The following is a 23,197-nucleotide window of genomic DNA, read 5'->3' on the forward strand; positions in this document are numbered from 1 at the left end:
CTTTCTTCTGAAGTCTGTAGTTTACTTCAAGGCAATTTCTTGGAGGAAGAAAATGTAGGAACAGACTGCATTGCATGACAGACGTTCTGGTCCCATGATAAAAAAAAAATTGATTTGTAAGGAGAATTCACACGAAGCATAATCAACTATACTTGGTCTCCACTGGTGAAAACTTTTATAAATCATCAGCATCAAAGAGATCACTGATGCCTTCCTTCTTCCCATGGCTCAGGAGATAGTCCTCTTGCAGCAGGGGAAAGCACTGAGTTCACAATCAGTCCTTCCAGGTTAGAAGGAATTTAGTCCTCAGTCTGCTGTAAGAAGTCGGCTGGAGAGGCCAAGGGAGAAAGGTTTGCTTATAGAAATTGACCAACTGCTTTGTCCTGAGTTGGTTGAATCCAAGTCTTCCGAATTGGCTTTAGGGATATTCCCACTGTGATCTTGGTTGGTTGTTTTCACTGGAGTGTGTTTTTCCATCTCTTCTGGACAGAAGTAAACCTCAATTGGTCCTTGGGTACTTGCCAAATGTATCTGTAGGCTCTCTGTTGAGTCAGGCACTTCAAGTCTTGTTTCTGGAGGGGCTCTCACAACTTATACACTTTGGTCTTTAAGGCCACTAAGTTTTCAAATATCTTGATACATAACATAAGCTAACCTTTAAATCTCTGAATCCATGGTTACAGTTTGAGGTCCAGGGTGCACTTTGGATCAGTTCATCTCATTCCTTCTCTTCCTGACTGAACTTAGAGTTGGAAACTCAGTAAAAAGGATAGTGTCCTTCCAATGGATAATTTCACATAATTTTAAGTGAAATAAGCAAATCATCGATTACTTAGATGCTTCCACTTATACAAAGACATGGAAAAACTAAACACAAATTGTTTAGTAATAAACAAGTAGTAAGTCTATTTTTCAAAATTAAGAAAACCCCAAACTTTAGGATGGTGATTCTTTCACTGAAAGATGGAAAGATAAGGAGATAAACAAGAAGGAACAAAGGGGAAGGGCTTAAAGGTACCAGTATATTCTATCCCTCAAGATGGGCTGCACCTATGTAGGTATTGACCTTATTAATACTGAAGCCTTTACTCACTCTTTACACACTAGTTTCCTACACTATCTTGTATACAGAAAATATGTATAAACTATTTTAAACACAGAAAAATTAGAAGAAAGCTACTGATTGGACTTACAAAACTAGAAAATATTACAAGTTTAAGAATTTTCAGACATTCTCATTTCAAATACTAGATTGCAGTAACTTCTATGGAAATGTAGATTAGATCTATGAGTTGAAAATGCAAAGGAGCTCACTATTATGGAAAAAGGTATATGAGGAGGTAATAAATTCGAGGACAGTTTTATAGAGCTGGAAAATCATAAGGAGGACTGCAGCATGGCATGAGTTTACCAGAAATGGTATAAGAGCTGCAGTAGACACTCATTTGCTGCTTCAAACCTGATCACAACTTTAATCCCTTCTCTTCATAAAGTTTTCAGCTAAGTCCAAAGAAGACTAGACTAGGAACGTAGGTTTATTTTAAGAGAAGCCATTTGGGAAATGGTAGTTTTTTAGCAAAACATTCTTATAAGCCAGTATTACAAGGCTATTTATATTCTATGAAGCAGAGGATGTCTGTCTACACCTTTCAGAAGTTACTTTAAGTGAATATCATTATGCAAATTCAAGCAATCTTAATATCCTTGTTACTTACCCACTTGGAATATAATTTTGTCTCAACTCTTGGCACACAACTGATAGCTTTAATCATGACATCATAAACATTTACAAAGATATCTACATAGTCACTAAACTCAGGTTCAAATTTAATGGTGTCCTTATCAAGAATCAGCCTCATGATGAAACCCGGATGTTCAAAAGCTCTAACAGAATCCTGCAAAAAAATTTAAAGATTTTGTATAAATATATACATACATATGAATTACAATTGACTAACTAGTACACCAGTCCCAATTAGAATACATGGGAACCCACACTTCTTCTTATGACACAGATAGTTAAGACAAGGAAGAACTCTAATAAAAACAGCAAGAGTGATTCTGAGCTACGGCTGATGGTAACCAGTATCCATTGGGCCTACAGGTCAACTACAGGGTCAAAGTCCCAGTAAAACAAGTGTGCACAGCAATGGAGTTCTAGAATCATATAAGATAGAGCCCAAGCAGAGAACACTCCAATTCCAAGGCCCTGCTCACACTGTAACAGGACCTTCCTCCAGAGAGAGAAAAGGTTCTTCTCTGCAAAAGTTACCTCATGGTAACTTTCTCCACCCTTCATAACCCAAATTTTCCAATTACGTGAATTTTCACTAATATTCACCTAGAGTCATGAGAATTCTATCTCCTAAACATGCAGGTTGACATTAACTTTTTTTTTTTTTTTGAGATAGGGTCTCATTCTGTTGCCCAGGCTGAAGTGCAATGGCAGAGTCTTGGCTCACTGCAGCCTCAAACTCCTGGCGTCAAGTGATCCTCCCACCTCAGCCTCCTGACTAGTGGGGACTACAGACATGAGCCACCATGCCTGGCTGATGCTTTTACTTTTTTAAAGTGTAATTGGTCTAAAGATGCATTTTCTGTTCTCTCACTGATAAAGATATTATTTTCCTCTCTGAAAGAATTGAAAATAAATAAATATGTAAATACGTATTGGTGAACTGAACCATACTTACTGGGGGTTGTGCAATTAAGTCCGTGAAATCTTGCATGGAGACTAAAGCAAGATCTTGTAGCTGTAAAGTCATAAGCGCAGCAGCACAGTTGAAAAAAGATTCCAATTTGGCACTGCTGTCACCAGTTGGCAAATGCTTTTTTTTATTACCTTGGTAATAAATATTCTGCACTTCTGGCAACCACCTTGAAAGAACAAAAGACTTTTAAAAGTCAATGCTTTCAGTGAATTACTTCTTTAATACTAAGCATTAACAGTAATTTCTGGACATCCAAAGGTCTTCATAGAGAAGTTTATTGCTAAATGATATTACCCACTCTCTGAAATGTAAGTGCTAAAATATTTCACTTATAGGAAAAGAAATTTTAAATCTTAGCCAATAGAAAATGACTCAGTGATGTGATGCTGTGAGAAAGACATAATTCTAACTCCTGGAACTATAACTCCTGACTTTTTGAAGAAATATGAGAACTAACTTTATTGGATATTACAAAATACTCTTCTCCAATCTCCTAAATGTTCTCTAGGGAATATATTTGTTAGTTTAAATTTAAAATGTGAATAACTGATTAACCAAGGGAGGGCTTATACCATGTTAAATACACTTGGTTGTTTTATGCTATTATATCTGTTTAAAGTGACTTAACAATACAAATCAACAAAATCAGGTATTTATTTTCTCATTCCCCTTAATGGGGTATCTTGAAAGGGTGTCTGATCTAAAACAAAGTGTCAAATGTGTATGTGTCCTTGTAATAAAAGGATAACAGTGTAATTTCATATATAGGCACATCATGATAACAAGCAAAGTTTTCAACTTATAAAACCACTCTCTGACACTACAGAATTTAAAAATATTAATATTGCTTTCCTTAAGAGATAACCTAAAGTACAATTTTTTAAAAAAAGGAAAAATAAATGGAGTTGGTAGGGTTGTCTGATCATTTCAGTGTCTAAAATAGAGACAATAAAATAGAAAGCAGGAAGATATGCACGAAGGAAGGTCCAGTTCAGGCAAGAGATGAAGTTAGTTTAAGTCTGCAGAACTGGAAAAAGTCTTTTCAGAACTGAGGATGGAAAAGGCAAGTTAGATCTACATTGCAGAAAATCTTAAAAGGCATATTAAGAAATATGGACTTACTTTGTCAACAAAAGGGAGGCACTGAACTGGGGAGTATTTTAAGATTCATCGGGCAGTGGTTTGTAGTCTAGGCTTGAAAAAGGAAGATACCAGAGACAAAGGAATATGGCAGTTATTCAGATTTTGCAATAGGCTATATAGGAGGTAAAGAGGGCCTGCCAAGAGTAGTGGTCCTGGGATACACATGCAAGATGCTTTGAGAGTAGATCAAAAATAGTTGATCATAAAATAAGTCTCAACAAATGTAAAAGGATTAAAATCACACAAAATCATTAATCAATAACAGAAGGACACTTAGAAATTCACAAACGTGTCTAAACTAAACAACACATTTCTAAATAGGCAATGACTCAAGGAAGAAATCATAAGGGAAATAAGAAAACAAGGTGAATGGAAATGAAAACACCACATACCGTAACTCAGGGAATGCAGCAAAATTAGTGATCAGAGAGAAATTTTTAGCTGTAAACACGTATGTCAAAAACAAGAGAGGGTTGGGCGTGGTGGCTCATGCATGTAATCCCAGCACTTTGGAAGGCTAAGTTGGGAGGATCTCTTGAGTCCAGGAGTTCAAGACCAGCCTGGACAACATGGTGAAGGCCTGTCTCTACCCACCCCTCCCGCCACACACACACACACACACACACACTCTCTCTCTCTCTCTCTCAGACTCAGCATGGTGACATGTGCCTGTGTTCCCAGCTACACAGGAAGCTGAGGTGAGAGGATGGTTTGGGCCCAGGAGGTCGAGGATGCAATTAGCCATGTTCATGCCACGGCACTCCTGTCCTGCCTGGGCAACTGAGTGATACCTTGTCTCAAAAAAAAAAAAAAAAAGAAAAGAAAGAAAGAAAGAAAAGAAATATCTTAATTAAATAACATACAATTTCACTAGAAACTATAACAAAATACCTTGTCTCAAAAAAAAGAAATATCTTAATTAAATAACATATAATTTCACTAGAAACTATAACAAGAAAAGAAAACTAAACAAGAAGAAGAAGGGAGGAATAAAGATGTTAAGTCCAAACAAAAAAAATTAAGTAGAAAAATTGAGAAAAATCAACAAACCTAAAGTTGATTGTTTGAAAGATCAACAAAACTCATGAACTTATAGCTAAACTGACCAAGAAAAAAGAGAGAAGACTCAAATTGTTAAAATCAGGAATAAAAGGGGAGACATTAATACTTACTTTACAGAAATAGAATTCAAAGGGATATAATATACATTTGTCAAGAGATAATCTAAAAAAAGTAGACAAAGTCTAGGAAGGCAAAAACTACCAAATCTGATTCCAAAACAAAGAGAAAATTGCAATACACCTGCAGCAAGTAGAGATCAAATTAATATTAATAATTTAAAAACCTTCCAGAAAAAAAGGCCAGGACTAGATGGCTTCACTGGTAGTTCTAACAAGCATTTAAAAAATTAACACCAAACCAAATGTTTGGTTTGTAAAGAATTCACAAACAAAAAAGGAAAAGAGAAAAGAATACTTTCTTACTCATTTTATAAGGCCACTATTACCATAAATACCAACTATAATGACATCACACACACACACACACACACACACACACAACTACAGACCAATACCCCTTATGAATAAAAACACAAATATCCTCAACAAAATACTAGCAATCCAAATCCAGAAGCACATAAAAAGGATTATATGATCACATGTGATGACTTATGCCTGTAATCCCAACACTTTGGGAGGCTGAGTCAGGAGGATTGCTTGAGTCCAAGAGTTTGAGACCAGCCGGCAACATAGTGAGACCTTGTCTCTACAAAAGTGAACAAAATTAGCTAGGCACATGCCTGTAGTCCCAGCTACTCGGAGGCTGAAGCATGAGAATCACTTGAACTCAGGAAGCAGAGGGTGAGCCAAGATTACACCACTACACTCCAGACTGGATGACAGAGCAAGATCCTGTCAAAACAACAATAACAACAACAAAAAAAATAGGACTATCTCCATGATCAGGTAGAATCTATCTCCTCAGGAATGCAAGGTTTGTTCAATACATGAAAATCAATATAATACACTATATTAATAAAAGGGAAAAATCACACAATTATCTCAATAGATTCAAAATTCATTTTACAAAATCTAATACTGCATGATAGAAAAACATATCCACTCTTGCTGCTGCTAGTCAACATTGTACTGGAGGATCTAACCAGGGAAATTAGCTAAGAAAAGGAAAAAAACATAACCAGATATAAAAGGAAGAAGTAAACTTATATCATCCACAAATAGAGAAAAGAAACCCATAAAGAATCCATACAAAATCTATTAAAGCTAATAAATAAGTTTAGTAAGGTTGTAGAATACAAGATCAATATGTAAAATTCAGTTGTATTTCTACACATTAGCAATAAACAATCTGAAAATGACATTGAGAAGTGCATTCCATTTATAATAACATTAAGAATAATACTTAGAAAAGATAATACTTAGAAAAAATAATACTTAGAAAAGATTGAAAACTTTCAGTATATAAGTATTACATTTTTGATTTAATTTATATTTTTTAATTTTATACTGAAAGTTTTTAGTATGTATTTTAGGTCTGTAATTTCTTTCAACATGTTTCAAGACACTGTTGAAAGAAATTAAAGAAGAACTAAATAAATCCAAAGACATCCTGTGTTCATGAATTGAAAGACTTAATATTAAGATGACAATACTCCTAAAATTAATGTGCAGATTAAATCATTCCCTATTAAAATCCCAATGGCTTTTTTACAAAAATGGACAAATTGATACTAAAATGCATATGAAATACAAAGGACGCAGAGCAACCAAAATAATCTTGAAAAATATGAACAAAATTAGAAAACTCACACTTCCTGATCTCAAAACTTACTACAAAGCTACAGTACTCAAAACGGTTTGGTACTGGCATAAAGACAAATAGGTCAATGAAACAGAAAAGAGAGCCCAGAAATAAACCCTCACATATATGGTCAAATGATTTTCAGCAAAGATGCCCATACAATTCAATGAGAAGAGTTTTTTGCACAAATAGTGCTCAGACTACCAGATATCTACATGCAAAATAATGAATTTGCACTCCTACCTCAGATCATATATAAGTTAAAATGAATTCATTTTAATGGTCAAAAAGGCCTAAATTTAGGAGCTAAAACTATAGAATGATTAGTTCTATATTTTATAGAACACACCAGTAGACAGATAAATCTAGGTGGCTTTGGATATGATACTGATATGGTTTGGCTGTGTCCCCACCCAAATCTCACCTTGAATTGTAATAATCCTTATGTGTCAAAGGTGAGGCCAGGTGGAGATGACTGAATCATAGGGGCAGTTTTCCCCATGCTCTTCTTGTGGCAGTAAATACATCTTATGAGACCTGATGGTGTTATAAAAGGGAGTTCCCCTTCACTTGCCCTCTTGCCTGCCACCGTGTAGGATAGGGCTTTGCTGTTCATTCACCTTCCATGGTGATCATAGGCCTCCCAACCATGTGGAACTGTAAGTCAATTCAACCTCTTTCCTTTATAAATCACCCAGTCTCAAATACATCTTTATTAGCAGATACCAAAGGCACAAGCAACCAAAGAAAAAAACAGATAAATTAGACTTCATCAAAATTAAAAATATTTGTGCTTCAAAGGACACTGTCAATAGGAAAAATATTTGCAAATCATATAATAAAGGTCTAATATCCAGAACATACAATGAACTCTTACACCTCAACAACAAAATATCTGATATTTTACATGTCAATTATAAAATATCATATAATCCAGTAAAAAATGAGCAAATGATTTGAATAGACATTTTCCAACAATAATAAATAATGGACAATAAACCCATAAAAAGACAGTCAACATTATTGGTCATTAGGGAAATGCAAATCAAAACCATAATGAGATACAACTTCATAACCATGAGGTTGGCTACAAGCAGAAAGATGAACAATAAATAACAAGTGTTAGAAAGTATGTAGAAAAACTGGAACTCTCATAAATTGTTGTTAGGAATGTGAAATCTTATAGTCACTGGGAAAACAGTGCAGCTATTCCTCAAAAAGTTAGAATTACCATACAATGTAGCAATTTCACTCTTAGGTACACACCCAAGAGAATTAAAAAATGTATTTACACAAAATAAATGTTCATAGCAAAAACAGCCAAAAAGTAGAAACAAGCCAAATGTCCATCACCTGATGATTGGATAAATGTTTTATATCCATACAATGAAATCTTACTTGGCTATGAGAAAAAAATGACATATTGATACATGCTATAATATGAATGAATCTTGAAAATGTTATGCTTCCTGTAAGAAATCAGGCATAAATGACTACATGTTGTATCATTTCACTGAGATAAAATGTCCAGTACAGAGAAATTCATAGGAACAAAAAGTATATTAGTATAGTTACCAGGCACCTTTGGGTGGAAGAATGGGAAATGGAAAGAAAGGAAATCAATATATCAAAGAGATATCTGCACACCCATGTCTATTGCAGCACTATTCACAATAGCCAAAATACAGAATCAACCAGGCTCATCAGTGGGTGAATAAACAGGTACGGAGCTTCTTTCTAGGATGTGTTAAGCCATTCTTATGTTGCTATAAAGAAATATCTGAGACTGGGTAATTTAAAAACAAAAGAGGTTTAATTGGCTTATAATTCTACAGGCTGTACCAGTATGGTTCTAGCATCTGCTTCCAGTGAGGGCCTCAGGAACTTATAATTATGGAAGGTGAAGGGGAAACAGCCATGTCATTGTGGCCAGAGCTAGAGCAAGGAGGAAGGTGCCACACACTTTTAAACAACCAGATTTTGTGTAAACTCAGAGCAAGAACTCACTTATTATCATGACGACAGAACCAAGCTATTCATAAGTGATCTGTTCCCATGACCCAAACACCTTCCACCAGGCCACACCTCCAACACAGGGGATTATGTTTCAATATGAGATTTGGAGGGGAAAAACATCTAAACTATACTGCTTGGTGAAAATGAAAATATTCTATAATTAGTTGTGATGGTGGCATAACCATGTGAATATATTATAAACTACTGAATTGTACACATTAAAATAGTGAATTTTATGATAAATGAATTATTTCTCAATAAAAAAAGAATAGCAATACATTGGGTATTGCTGGAAGCAGAACTAAAGTTTCATGTTTTCCTACATAAAATTTAAAAAGAGAACCAAAAAAAGTCACAAGGCTTTCAACTTGGCCTAGGAATGGTTCACAAAAGGAAGAATAGCAGGTTTGGAGGAAAGAGAATAAGCATTACTATGAAAATGCTGAGATTCAGCTGCTGACAAGACATTCAACTAAAGAGATTCAGTATTATATTGGTCTGGGCAAAGACATGTTGAGGAATACCTAAAAGCACAGGCAAGAAAGGCAAAAATTAACAAACAGGATAACATTAAGCTAAAAAGCTTTGCATAGCAAAGGAAATTATCTAGACAAAATAAAGAGACAACCTATGGAATGGGAAAAAATGTTTGCAAACTATTCATCATACAAAGGATCAATAACCAGAAAACATAGAGAACTCAAACAGCAGCAAAAATCCAAATAATCTCACTACAGATGGGCAAATAATCTCAACAAACATTTTCCAAAATAAAACATACAAATAGCCAACAGGTATATGAAGAATGCCTAACATTCCAATTCATCGGGGAAATGCAAATCAAAAGCACACTGAGATATCACCTCACTCCGGTTAAAATGGCTACCATCAAAAGTACAAAAACTAACAGATGCTAGCAAAGATACAGAGAAAGAACTCTTTCCTTCCTTCCTCTCTCTCTCCTCCTTCCACACCCCCTTTCTTTTTCTTGGGCCAGAGTCTCACTCAGCCGCCCAGGCTGGAGTGCAGTGGTGCAATCTCAGCTCATTGCAACCTCCGCCTCCCAGGATTAAGCGATTCTCTTACCTCAGCCTCCTGAGTAGCTGGGATTATATGCATGTACCACCACATCCAATTAATGTTTGTATTTTTAGTAGAGATGGGGTTTCACCATGCTGGCCAGGCTGGTCTCAAACTCCTGACCTCAAGTGATCCACCTACCTCAGCCTCCCAAAGTGCTGGGATTGCAGATGTGAGACACCTAGCTGAAAAGGGGACTTTCATACATGTTGGCAACACAAATTTGTAAATCACTATAGAGAACACTATGGAGGTTCCTCAAGAAACTAAAATTACAACTACCATATAACTCAGTAATTCTACTGCTGGGTATGTATCCCAAAGAAAGGAAATCAATATATCAAAGAGATATCTGCACTCCTATGTCTATTTCAGTGCTGTTCACAATAGCCAAAATACAGAATCAACCTGGCCCATCAGTGGGTGAATAAAGAAAATACAGTGTGTGTGTGTGTGTGTGTGTGTGTGTGTGTGTGTGTAGTATATAAAATGTAAATAAAATATAAAATGTACACAAAATATAGTATATAAAATGTAGTGTATATATAGATACACAATGAAATATTATTCAGTCATAAAAATGAATATAATCCTGTCATTTGCAGCAACATGGATGAGCCTGGAGGACATCATGTTAACTGAAATAAGCCAGGCACATAAAGACAAATATCACACGCTCTTACTCATATGTTGAAGCTAAAAAAAAAAAATGGCATCATTGACGTTGTAAGTAGAATGGTGGTTAAGAGAGAATAGGAAAGGTAGGGATGGTATGGAGGATGAAGAGAGGTTGGTTAATAGAAAACTACAGCTGATAGAACAAGTTCTGGTGTTTGATAGCAACATAGTGTGACTATAGTTAACAAGAATTTATAGTATACTCCAAAATAACTAGAAGAGAAGATTTAGAATGCTCCCAACATAAAGAAATAATAAATGTTTGAGGTGATGAATATGCTAATTACCCTAATTGAATCATTATTCATTGTACGAATGCATCAAAATATTCCGTAAGTATATGTACCCTATAAATATATACAACTATTGTGTATCAATTTAAAAAATTGGTAAGAAAGGCCTAAAGCTCAGAATACAGTATCTTGAGACAGATGAAATCATGAAAGTATCAAGAGAATATAAAGGAGAGAACAACAAAGACCTGGGGAACCCTACTTGTAGGGAATAATAAGTAAAGCCAGAAAAAGATAAATGGAAGAAGAACTAGAGAAACACAGCAGCACAGGAAAAGTGGCTTTCCAGAAGTCTGGGTGATATACCAGGAACTGTGAGTAAAAGTGTAAGATGAGAACAACAAAAAGGCACTTGGGTTTGGGATAGAAGTCATAATTAATCATTTGCTAATTGTTTCTCCTCTGTGAGCTGATGCTCTGCCTTTTGCCTCACTACCTAAAGCATGGTCAGAAAGTTCTTTTCTGATAATCAGGAAACATCAAGAGATTCAGCTAATCAATCTACATTTCTGAGAAAAATAATTCAATAAAGTTTTGTACTCTACTCTGTAATTTGACACCCGTTTAACTAAAATTTACAGTGATAATATATTTCTGGGTATAACCCAGAAGTTACAGATCAACATAATTTATTTGTATCCTGTCCTTAAGAGGTCACTTTCTTCTCTGTAGTTAATTATGTGTTTTCATTTTATCACCTCTTTTCTATTTTTATGTTAACTAAATACTAATATAAAAGGCTAAAGTTTTTTCAAGTAATATCAGACAAATAATTTGATTCTAACACATTGGAGAAGCAAGTAAGAGAAAGGAAACATTTAATCTCAAATTATGAAGATATCTAAGTAACTTTTAGAAACCATGAAACTATGCCAGCAGTTTTATGTACTCTGCTTTCTTAAATTTGACCTAATTTTAATGTCCAGTTTATAATAACTTAGTGACCCATGATAGAAACAATTTTCCTAAGTTATTTCAAAGCATACTGTCTGTCTTTAAGAGGTCACTTTCTTCTCTGTAGTTAATGATGTGTTTTCATTTTATCACCTCTTTTCTATTTTTATGTTATCATTATGAATTATCACATGTGGCTATTCCATTCTGAAGAGCTAATCCAAGGAGATATTCAATTATCATTTGATAGGTCTGCCTTCCAGAGAGATTAAGTCATTGAAACGATATACTTTCGCCACCTAATCATTCTTTAAACTCTTCTGCTTTCCCCATCCAAAAACAAAATGAAAGGAGGTACAGAGCCTAGCATGTATTAACAGTAGATGACAAATGAATATCTGGTGAATAATGAGTAGGTAACCATTCCCTCATGGTATTCAGTAGCCCTCTCAAAGGACAGGTACAAAGCAGACATCTAGGAAAAAAGTAACCATTTGTCATGAACATTTTAGTTTCTACACAATCTATGCTGTATAGAGCATCTGGACAAATATTAGACTAATATAATTAAAGATATATTTAATTCATATAAAAATGATTTAAAACATGTTAAAATGGGATTTTCTAAAAGCAGTTAAAATGCAGTAGTCCACCAGTGACATTTTTAAACTGATGCTTTCCCACATGAAATTTCAAATCTTTACCTTTTAAGTAGAGTTTCTTTGGTAGATTCCATGTGTTTCATAATAATGTTCTGAAAACTTGACAACTCTAATGCATCACGGCGATTATGAAATTCTTCGATATCAACTAAACGTAATTTTCTGCAAGAGATAAAAATAAACAGTAACTTAAAAATGACTTTTTTGGTATTTAATATTTTACTAATTGGTCCCTTCTCAAAAATATCATAATCCTAGGTTTAATCATTAAAAATTGTGTTCCATAAAATTAAATGTTAAAGAACAGAAGATATTCTCATTTTAAAAGTAATTCATATAATTAAATTCAATAGGAACACAATAAAACATGTAATTTCACTGTGAAATAGAATTAAGTTGTAATAACTGAGATATGATGGATAGTTCCGACTGGTTTTTGTTTTTAAACTATAATTATTTAAACAAGAAAAGTGAGGGCTCAATGCTTCTAGGATCCATTGCTCTGAGAAGAAAAATTGTCCCCTCTCTGAAAAGAAAGCAGCCCTAAACTTCAGGCAGCCATGGGGTGAAGAAGTCTCACATCTAATCAAGAACCAGTGTATCAAATTCTTGAACCTGTCTGATTTTTTTTTTAAAGAACACAGGGATTACTGGAGTCAACAACTTTTGAAACAATCCCTCTTTTGACTATAGTGTTATAGGTCTTTGTTGTACACACAGTTTACTCAGCTAAGTATTTTCTCTGGCAGGTTAACTAAAATGAAAGAATAATATTAGCATTAGTGTCATCATGTTCTTAAAAAACATCATGTTTAATGTTTCCTTAATGACCAATGTCAAATACTGGTTAGTAAACAAAACACATTTCAAATCTATTTATTTATATTTCTTCTACAAGCTAAAAGTCATCTAAGTTATAATGCACTCTGTACATGACATTAATAATACATAAGGCACAAAGTAGCTATAAACACTGCTAGAGAACCAATGTGTTATTCTGCATAATTCAGCAATATAATGTTTTAAATAAAATACTTCTAAAATATAGCATAATAGCACATATTAAACATAATCTGATCTCTTTTTAGCTTCTTAGTCAATGCTTTCAACATTATTTTACATTTTTAAACTACAGCTGTAATCAGGATACAGATGCATGTGGTGTGAAATAGCCCTGAATAAAAAGTAGTTGCAAGGGTACAATCTCTGAAATTCACCTTGCCATTGAGCCATCAGACCAATTTTCCTTAGTTTCTTAGTGTTCAATTTGAAACAGAATTTGAAGCACAGAATTCCATCTTTGATGTTTTGAGATTGACAGTTTTACATAGTGCAATAACTTTCCCATGAAATCTCTGCAAATAATATTGCCCATTTGGTCAATAGGCTAAATTATAAAGAAGACAGAAAAAATACTACCAGACACTGTTCTTGCTTTCGCGGGATGGTTCCTACAATTACCCAGCAGTGGAACAATAGTTTAAAATCATTGGTTTAAGACAATAGAAAGTATCAGGAAAAAAGGTATTACTCACTATGCATTAGCTTCAATTTGGTTAGCAAACACAATTTCTTTAAAAAGTTTTATGATGATCAGTCTTCTAATCACCAAAATAACTTCTTCATTTCAATTTTCTATTAGAACCAAATAGCTCCAAATCACCCAGACCATGAAACTCAGGATTGTCTCTGATCTCTTCCTATCCTTTATCTCCCCATATCCAATCAGAAGTGAATTTTTTAGGCCCATCTGTCAGCCACATATCCTTCCTGCCCTCACAACTGTCACTTAATGCTCACCCCAAGCTGAAACCCACTCTGATCCTTAGCCCTGTCACTGATTTTCAGGTAGGAGGAATTTCAACAGTCCTGGCCCAATACTCTGGACTCAGCATCAAGTCAGTCTCTACCTTTGTTCTCTGGTTCTCAAAACCAATATTCTCCCTTTTTACCAAGACCAAGTTTCCCACACAAATTCCACTTGAAGTATCTACATTTCTTGCTTCTCCCATGAAACTTTCCCTTTCTCAGGAACACGTTTTGCTTTTGCCAATCCTCCTTTTCTGTGTAGGGGGCACATGGCAACATATTTAAGCTTCTGTACATGCCATTTGAGGTTGGGGCATGGAAAAATACTGAAGCACTGTGTATGTTATTTGTACATGGGAATGAAACTACTTAACCCTGAAAACAGGACAAGGAGTGGTGTCTGTGGTGTGATAAGGAAATGCTGAAAACAGCCTCCTGAGATTGCAGTTTGAGTGTGCACAGGGCCCCAGGTCCTCAGTAACCCATCTCAAATGGCCATCTAGTGGATGTTTCTAATTAACACAAGCCCTTTCAATAAATACTTGGTGGCTGGGTGCTAGGGCAGATTCTCTCAGAAGAGCTGTCCCCAGCCCTGCTCAGCTGGAACTGAGTACTTCGTTCTTGGCATTCACTGTAAGCTATAAGCTCTGCAACTGGTGCCCCCGATGTGATCACCTTGAATTTAGCGTGAAGGTGAAGAGCTTAACAATTTTCAGGGAATCCCGGTAAGGGACAGTTCTGACTCCCATCAAGAGGACAAGACATATGTGTAAAATATCAGGGGTTAGGTTATCACATGGGTTAAGAAATGAACAAAGAGCACAAAGTATTTTTTAAAACAGTGCAACAGCTACTTAAGGATATCCAGTGCACTGCAGAGCCCAGAGCTCTACACAAGGTTATTCTCTTAATTCAGGAAGAATGCCATTGGTTTCCTGATCAAGGACTCTTAGATTGAGAGTTATGAGAGCAGGTAGGTCACTGCCTGAAAAGAAGATATAAGCAAGGTCATTTTACTCATGTTACTATTTTGACCACCTGGGCACTGGTACACTCAGTGTTGTAACCTCTTTATCTGCCAGATTGCAGTGAGTCAAACTGCCCATCTTCTCCTCCTAAAGGAAATTCAGAGATTTAAAGGAGAAGGAAAACCAGAAACCAGAACACAGGGAGAGACTTCTCTCCCATCTTTATTCCCTTCTATGGGGAATAAGGAAGAGATTTTTTCTAGTGAGGATAAGGAGGGAATGGAACCTTCCTCCTCCTATAGAAAAGCTATTGCCTTCTTTCACTCCAGCCTTAAAGGGTCCTGCATCTGTTGGCCCTGTTGAGCCAGCAGCACCTTCCATCCCCCTTGAGGAGACTGGAGGCTGCCCAAGGGACGGTTCTTGGATAACACCCCCGGTCAGCAAACATCTATATGATCGGGTGGCGGCATCTCCTTGACAAACTTCCCTGCTGGAGGGGTGCCTCCAGCGGGGAAGGAAAGTGGCTGATTGTGATTGTCTTCCTAATATGCAAGTTGTCACTTCCTACTTCCAGGATCGGCCTTTCTGGCCTTGTCTTTTTTTTGTTGTTTCCCTGAAGTATAAGGGAAAGTTGCATGTTGCCTCCTGGGTTTTATCCCAGGTAGCGCTAGCTTTCTTGCTGCCCACAGAGGCCTGGGGCAGGAGAGTTACTAAGATGCCTTGGAGTGCCCATTTGGTCACTGGCAGTCCAGGCAGGTTGCCCCTTTCTAGGTTTGTGGTGACAGAGAGGCCAAGAGGCACAGACCAGGTCCCCAGGTGGCTGTAGCAACTCCAGCCAGGTCCTAAGAATCCTCCTCACCATGACCACATGCCTTAATGACTGTGCCCAGAAAATGACCTGCTGCTTGCTGTGCTGCTGCTTTTCCTACGTCTGCGTTTCCCTGCTACCTCTCAGATGTCTCAGTTGACAAGCAATTCCTTGTCCCCTCTAGCTTCCTAGGGAATGGGCTAAGAAACAGTCCGTGCACCCCCGACTTTATTTGCGTAAGGTGGGCAGAAGACTGTGAAGCAGCCTAGAGTACAGAGCTCCGGGGGAGGAACCTGCTAATAAGGGGCACTCTCCCGTAGCCGTAATGTTAGCGCTAACTAGGCTGAGGTGGATGAGCTCTGCCAGCTGCTGTCATCTTTAGAAGACAGATGCAACAGTAAGGAATTTTTATATTGCTTTTTCATAAAATGTTTAAGAACACTGTGGCTGGGAAACTTCAAAGGAGACCCTGTGCTGCAGGTCTGCTTCTCCCCTGAGCCTCTCTGCTTGGGGGTAGTAAAAATAATAAAAAGCCCAGTACATTTTCAGTATCCTACCTAACAGGGTTGGCTCCAAGCATAGGTAGTCTGGAGGATGAGGGGAGTGGTCTTCTCCCAGCCTGTTACCCTCTTGCCTCCTGCCTTCACACTTATGCACATATTTTACCACCTGGTCATTCTGTGGCCTCTCACTGGCACCTAAAGTCTTCCTTCCTTCCTTCCTCTGAGGGTAAGCGGAGCAACAGATGGCAGGCTATTAAAAAGAGAGGCTGCCTAAGGAGCCAGGAAAAGATGGGAAGAAACTGGCCACAGCCCTACTTTCCCAAGCTCATTTCTAAGACATTCCAGCTAAAGGCTAATGCAAGACAATGGCCAACACCAAAGGAGCATCACCTCATGTCATTCACTTGGCAATATTTGCTAGGTTTCCTAACTGTTTAGAAGACTAGAGCAGCTAATGTTCAGTGCAGTTTAAGACAAGGTATGATAATTCAGCCCCTCAACTGTGATTACCATTAAAATATGCATGGTGATTGGGTGGGGAGGAGGAGGTGAACTGGGACAGAGATAAACAGCAATGTTCAGAGGTGGCGCAACATGGCAGACTAGAAGCCTATACCATTCATTCCCCCAGCTGGAACACAAAATTTTAACAACTATCTGCACAGAGAAAAGCACCATCAGAAAAACAAAAATTAGGTGAGCAATCACAGTATCTGGTTTTAACATCATACTACTGAAGGAGACATTGAGGAGGGCAGGAGAGGCAGTCTTCAACTGCTGATGTCACCCCTCTCCCATCCCCTAGCAGTGGCACGAAGACTGAATCCATGCACTTTGGTGAGGAAGAATGTAGTGACTGAGAGATTTTACTTTGAACTCAGTGCTGCCTTATCACAGCAGAGACTGAAGCCCTCCTGGGCTCAGCCAGCACCTGTGCATGGAGGGAAAATCTGGACCAGCCCTAGCAGGTGGGAAATTGCCATCCCAGTGGTCAGAACTTCAGTTTCTTGGCAAGCCTCACCACCGCAGAGTGAAGTATTCTAAGGTCCCAGGTAAATTTGAAAGGTGGTCTAGGACCCAAGGACTGCAATTCCTAGGCAACTCCTAGGGTTAGGCTGGGCTCAGAGCCAGTGAGCCAGGGTAGCATGTGACCTAGGCAGACACCAGCTGACACAGCTAAGAAAGTACTTGGGCCATCCCTTCCTTAGCCCCAGGCAGTGCAGCTCACAACAACAAATGTGACTCCTTCCTTCTGCTTAAGGAGAGGAGAGCAAAGAGTAAAGAGGACTTTGTCTTGCATTTGTATACCAGCTCAGTCACAGCAGGACAAGGCGCCAGAGGTGTGAGGTCCCTATCCCAGGCGCTAGCTCCCAGATGTCATTTCCGGACACACCCCTGGGCCAAAAGGGAATCTACTGCCTTGAAAGAAAGGACACAGTCCTGGCAGGAATCATCATCTGCTGACCAAAGAATCCTTGGGCCCTGAATAACCAACTGCGATACCCAGGAAGTACTCTGAGGGTCGTGGTCTCTGAGATATGCTGGCTTCAGGGGTGACCAAGCACATTACCAGCTGTTGTAGCTATTGTGAAAGACTCCTTCTGTTTGAGAAAAGCAGGGGGGAAAGTAAAGGGAACTTGTACCTTAGGTACCAGCTCAGTCACAGTGGAGCAGAGCAACAAACAGGCCCTTAGGGTTAGGCTCTTGGAAAGTATTTCTGGACCTGCTCTGGGCCAGAGGGGAGCCCAATCACTTAAGGGGTGAGTCCCAAACCTGGCAGCACTCACCATAAGCTGGTGAAAGAGCCCTTGGACTTTAAGTGAGCACTGGTAGTGGCCTGGCAGAACCCCTCATAAACCAGTGGTGGTAACGGCCACAGGGAGACGCTCTTGTGCCTGTGGAAAGGAAAGGAAGAGCAGGAAGGACTTTGTATTGTGGTTGGAGTGCCAGCTTAGCTGTGGTAGGACAGAACATAAGGTAAATTGCTACAGTTTTTGACCCCAATTCCTACTCCCAGAGAATATCTCTGGACATGCCTGGAGGAACTTGCTATCCTGAAGGGAAGGGCCTTGGGCAAGGCCCAGTGCTGTGCTGGCCTCAGGTCTGATCCATTGCAGTCCCAGTGATGGTGGCCACAGAGGTGCTTGCATCACCACACTCCCAGCTCTATGTGGCTCAGCACAGAGAGACTCCATTTGTTTGGGAGAAAGTAAAGTAAAGAAGGAAGCGTATCCTCCTGGTAATTCTTCTGAAACTTATCCAAGATCACTAAGGCAGTACCTCCACAAGTCTGCAAAAACCACAGTGTTATGGGGCTTGGGGTCCAAGTTACTTTAAATATCTGGAAAACCTTGCCAAGAAGGACAGGAACAAATAAGCCCAGACTGTGAAGACTACAACAGACACCTAACTCCTCAATGTTCAGACACTGACAAACATCTACTAGCATCAACACCATCTAAGAAAATATGACCTCTCCAAATGAACTTAATTAAATAAGGCACCAGGGACCAATCCTGAAGAAACAGAGATATATGACCTTTCAGATAGAGAATTCAAAATAGCTGTTCTGGGGAAACTCAAATAAATTCAAGATAACATAAAGAAGGAATTCAGAATTTTACGAGATAAATTTAACAAAGAGATTGAAATAAGTATTCTAGAGTTGAAAAACACAACCAACATGCTGAAGAATGCATCAGAGTCCATTAATAGCAGAATTGCATTAATGGGTAAAATAAAATATATAATTAGAATAAAACCTAGTATTTGATAGTGCAACAGGAGGAATACAGTCAATAATACTTTAATTGTACATTAAAAAATAACTAAAAGAGTATAAACGAATTGTTTGTAATGCAAAGGATAAATGTTTGAAGGGATGAACACCAAACTTTCCTTGGTGTGATTACTCACTGCATGCCTCTACCAAAATATCTCATGTACCCCATAAATATATACATCTACTATGTACTCACAAAAATTTAGAATTTTAAAAGTTTAGAAAAGCAATGTTCACTTTTTACTCTATATACGTCTATGTTGTTTATTTAAAACTATGTTTGAATACTTACATTAAAAATAGTAATGTTTTACTTTGCAGTCAAAAGTAGTAAAAGAAATAATTAAAATATGGTAAAACAACTTCCCTCTATATTTGAAAAAGCTCTGTAGGGCCACATATACTCACTTAAAATTACTGTGCCACAAATTTAGTACAGCCAGCATTGTGGGGTTCATTGCATTCAAATGATCCCTAATATAATTGCTTGCAGCTAAAAAAGATTTCCTCCAAGGTTTTGGCAGAATTTCCATTCTGAAAACAAAGAAAATATTCAATTACCTTATTTTGAAGTCAAAAGAAAGTATTTTCATAGTAAGTACACTTGGGTAATAATGAATTAATTTTAATAAAATATGTGATTCATCCCACATAACAAAACAAGCCATTGCATTTAAAAATATATAAAGATCATATATTTTATGGTTTAGTATAATTTCATAATAATGATTCTGAAATTAGGTTTACATCTTTAATACAAATGTAACTAATTTGTCTCCAAATACTTGATCTTATTGAATTCATAAATAACTTACAATGAACAAATGGAAACAACAGCCAGCTATCTCTCATAAACATCCTCAAAGATTATCTTCTAATTTCAGGATATACATTTTAATTTTCCCTGGATTTTTAAAATTCCTCCTTTATTTTCATTTTTAAAACATTTTAAGGATATAGTCCAACCTGACTATAGAAACCCCCTTGAACTTATCCTCTGTTAATATTTAAACATCATTTATAAATCACACTCTCTAATATTATTTGAAAACACATTTATAGTCAACCCTTGAATAACACAGGTTTGAACTGTGCAGATGTGGATTTTCTTCCGCTTCTGCTACCCACACTCCCACAGCAAGACCAAACTCCTTCTCCCTCACCCTCTTCCTTCTCCCCTTCCTCCACCCCTGCCACTTCCTCTTCTTCCTCCTATCACTACCACCATGTAAAGATTACAAGGATGAAGACCTTTACAATGATCCACTTCCACTTACTGAATATTAAATTTATTTTACCTTTCCTATGATTTTCTTAATATTTTCTTTTCTCTAGCTTACTTTATTGTAAGAATTCAGTATGTTATATATATAACACACAAAAATGTGCTAATTGAATGTTTATGCTATCAGTACAGCTTTCAATGAACAGTAGGCTATTAATAGTTAGGTTTTGGGGAAGTTAAAAATTATATGTGGTATAGGGGCTCAGTGGCTCTCATCCCTGTGTTAAGGATCAACTGTATTCTGTAACGCCTGTAACTTTAATATAATAATCTTTTATATATTGAAATGTGCTATCTTCACCTTTCAGAATATATTTAAACATTCATATTTTATGTGTATAACTTTTGTACTCTTACTGATTTTAAATACATAGTCTTGTTTTATTATATAGTAAGTTTAATTCGATTTTTCATGTGTTGCTATACCACCTTTGCAATTATGAAGGATGATTTTTGTCGTTCCCAGGAGAAAAGTTGTTCTCCATAGAGGATATGGGAAAATGGGTACATAACACATTTTGTGTGTGTATGTGTGGAATGGGAAATAATTGGGGCTTTTCTGGTTTGTTTTTTTTTGAGATGGAGTCTCACTCCATCACCCAGGCTGTAGTGTAGTGGCACAATCTCAGCTCACTCCAACCTCCGCCTCCTGGGTTCAAGCAATTCTCTCACCTCAGCCTCCCGAGTAGCTGGGATTACAAGTTTACACCACCATGCCAGGCTACCTTTTGTATTTTTAGTAGAGATGGGGTTTCGCCACATTGGCCAAAACTGGTCTCAAACTCCTGACCTCAAGTGATCTGCTCATCTCAGCCTTCCAGAGTGCTGGGATTACAGGCATGAGACACTGAGCTTGGCCTTTGGGGCATTTTAAAATGATACAAAAGAACATAAAACTGAAGTGGTTAATCATATAAGCTCCATCCTTCAAACTATTTAAGATTTATTCCTAAATATTAATTATCATTAGAGAAAATATACAGCAAGTAGATTTTCCCATTTTGTGTTCTGTATTTCAATCCACGTAAACTGAAAGGCATTCTTTTCTTCTGCAATATATATCTTCGGCAATGTTCCCAATGTGTTTTTGTGCCATCAAGCTTTTATGTCCCTACCATATCTAAAGTCTGTGCTAGTTGCTATAGGGACTTTTAAAAACCCTATATCAAATTATTTCCACCAAGTACTTACTTTTTAACCATCTTAGCATCCATCTGTCTACGTTTTGTCATCTACCTATCAATCCATCAACTCATAAATGTAACATTACACTTAAATACATACATAAACAAAGATCATAAGAACAATTAGTTATATAGAGGCTTACAGTAGAGATATTGCAGGTTTGGTTCAAGACCATCCCCATAAGGCAAATATTGCAATTAAGCAAGTCACACAAATTTTTGGTTTCCCAGTGTATATAAAATGTATGTTTATGCTATATTGTAGTCTATTAAGTATGCAATGGCATTATATCTTTTAAAAAATGTAGGGCCAGGCACAGTGGCTGACACCTGCAATCCCAGCACTTTGGGAGGCCAAAGCGGGAGTAGTTTCTGAGCCCAGGAGTTTGAGACCAGCCTGGGCATAGGGAGACTGACTCTCTACAATTTTTAAATTAACCGGGTGTAGTGGTATGCTGTTGTGGTCCCAACTACTTGGGAAACTGATGTGAAAGGATCACTTGCACCTGGGAGGTTAAGACTGCGCTGAACTATGATCATGCCACTGCACTCCAACCTGGGCAACTGAGAGAAACTCTATCTCAAAAATTAAAAAAGAAAAAAAGAGGCCAAGTGCAGTGGCTCACACCTGTAATCCCAGCACTTTGGGAGGCTAAGATGGACAGATCATGAGGTCAGAAGTTCGAGATAAACCTGGCCAACATAGTGAAACCTGGTCTCTACTAAAAATACAAAAATTAGCCGGGCATGGTGGTGCACACCTGTAAAGCCAGCTACTCAGGAGGCTGAGGCAGGAGAATCACTTGAACCCCAGAGGCAGAGGTTGCAGTGAACCAAGATCACACCACTGTATTCCAGCCTGGGCAACAGAGTGAGACCCTGTCTTGGAAAAAAAAATGCATACACCCTAATTTTAAAATACTTTTATTGTCACAAAATACTAACAATCATCTCAGACTTTTGCAAGTCATAATCTTTTTGCTGATTAGAGGATCTTAATGGCCTCTAACTGATCAAGCTGTGGCAATTTTTAAAAATAAGACAAGAAGAACATTTGCCACATCATCAGTTGACTCTTCTTTTCATGAAAGATTTCTCTGTAAGCATTCAATGCTATATGACAGCATTATACCCAACTAGAATTTCTTTCAAAATTGGAGTCAATCCTCTCAAACTCTGATGCTGCCGTATCACTAGCTTATGTAATACTCTAAATCCTTTATTGTCATTTCAGTGTTCACAGCATCTTCATCAGGAATAGAATCCATCTTAAGAAACTACTTTGTTTGCTCATCCATAAGAAGCAACTTCTCATCTGTTCAAGTTTTATCATGAGATGTCAGCAACTCAGTCACATCTTCAGGCTATACTTCTAATTCTTATTCTCTGGCTTCCAACACATCTTTCCAACACATCTGCAGTGACTTCCTCTTGAGCCACTCAGAGTCATCCATAAGGGTTGAACTTCTTCCAAACTTCTGCTCATGTTGATATTTTTACCACCTTGTATGAATCACAAATGTTCTTAATGGTATCTACAACAGTGAATCCCTTCCAG

General features: G+C 37.4%; 1 protein-coding gene and 1 pseudogene across 9 annotated transcripts in view; both read right to left on the reverse strand.

Moving 5' to 3' along the window:
• DNAH7 (dynein axonemal heavy chain 7) overlaps positions 1-23,197 on the reverse strand; it is a 391,865-nt gene that overhangs the window by 299,961 nt on the left and 68,707 nt on the right. For all 9 annotated transcript variants that reach the window (XR_013519014.1, XM_035305175.3, XM_078328052.1 and 6 more), the window contains 4 exons: positions 19,579-19,704; positions 12,343-12,462; positions 2,694-2,877; positions 1,716-1,895 (listed from right to left, as the gene is read on the reverse strand). Coding sequence is in view for 8 of the 9 variants with exons in the window: in XM_035305175.3 (XP_035161066.1) it covers positions 1,716-1,895; positions 2,694-2,877; positions 12,343-12,462; positions 19,579-19,704 (610 nt within the window). In the remaining variant the exon portion in view is untranslated. The remainder of the gene's footprint in view (positions 1-1,715; positions 1,896-2,693; positions 2,878-12,342; positions 12,463-19,578; positions 19,705-23,197) is intronic.
• On the reverse strand, positions 27-1,445 carry LOC118154435 (transcription factor E2F3 pseudogene; annotated as a pseudogene).

Source organism: Callithrix jacchus, chromosome 6 (genome assembly GCF_049354715.1).
Source record: "Callithrix jacchus isolate 240 chromosome 6, calJac240_pri, whole genome shotgun sequence".
NCBI classification, from domain to species: Eukaryota; Metazoa; Chordata; class Mammalia; order Primates; family Cebidae; genus Callithrix; species Callithrix jacchus.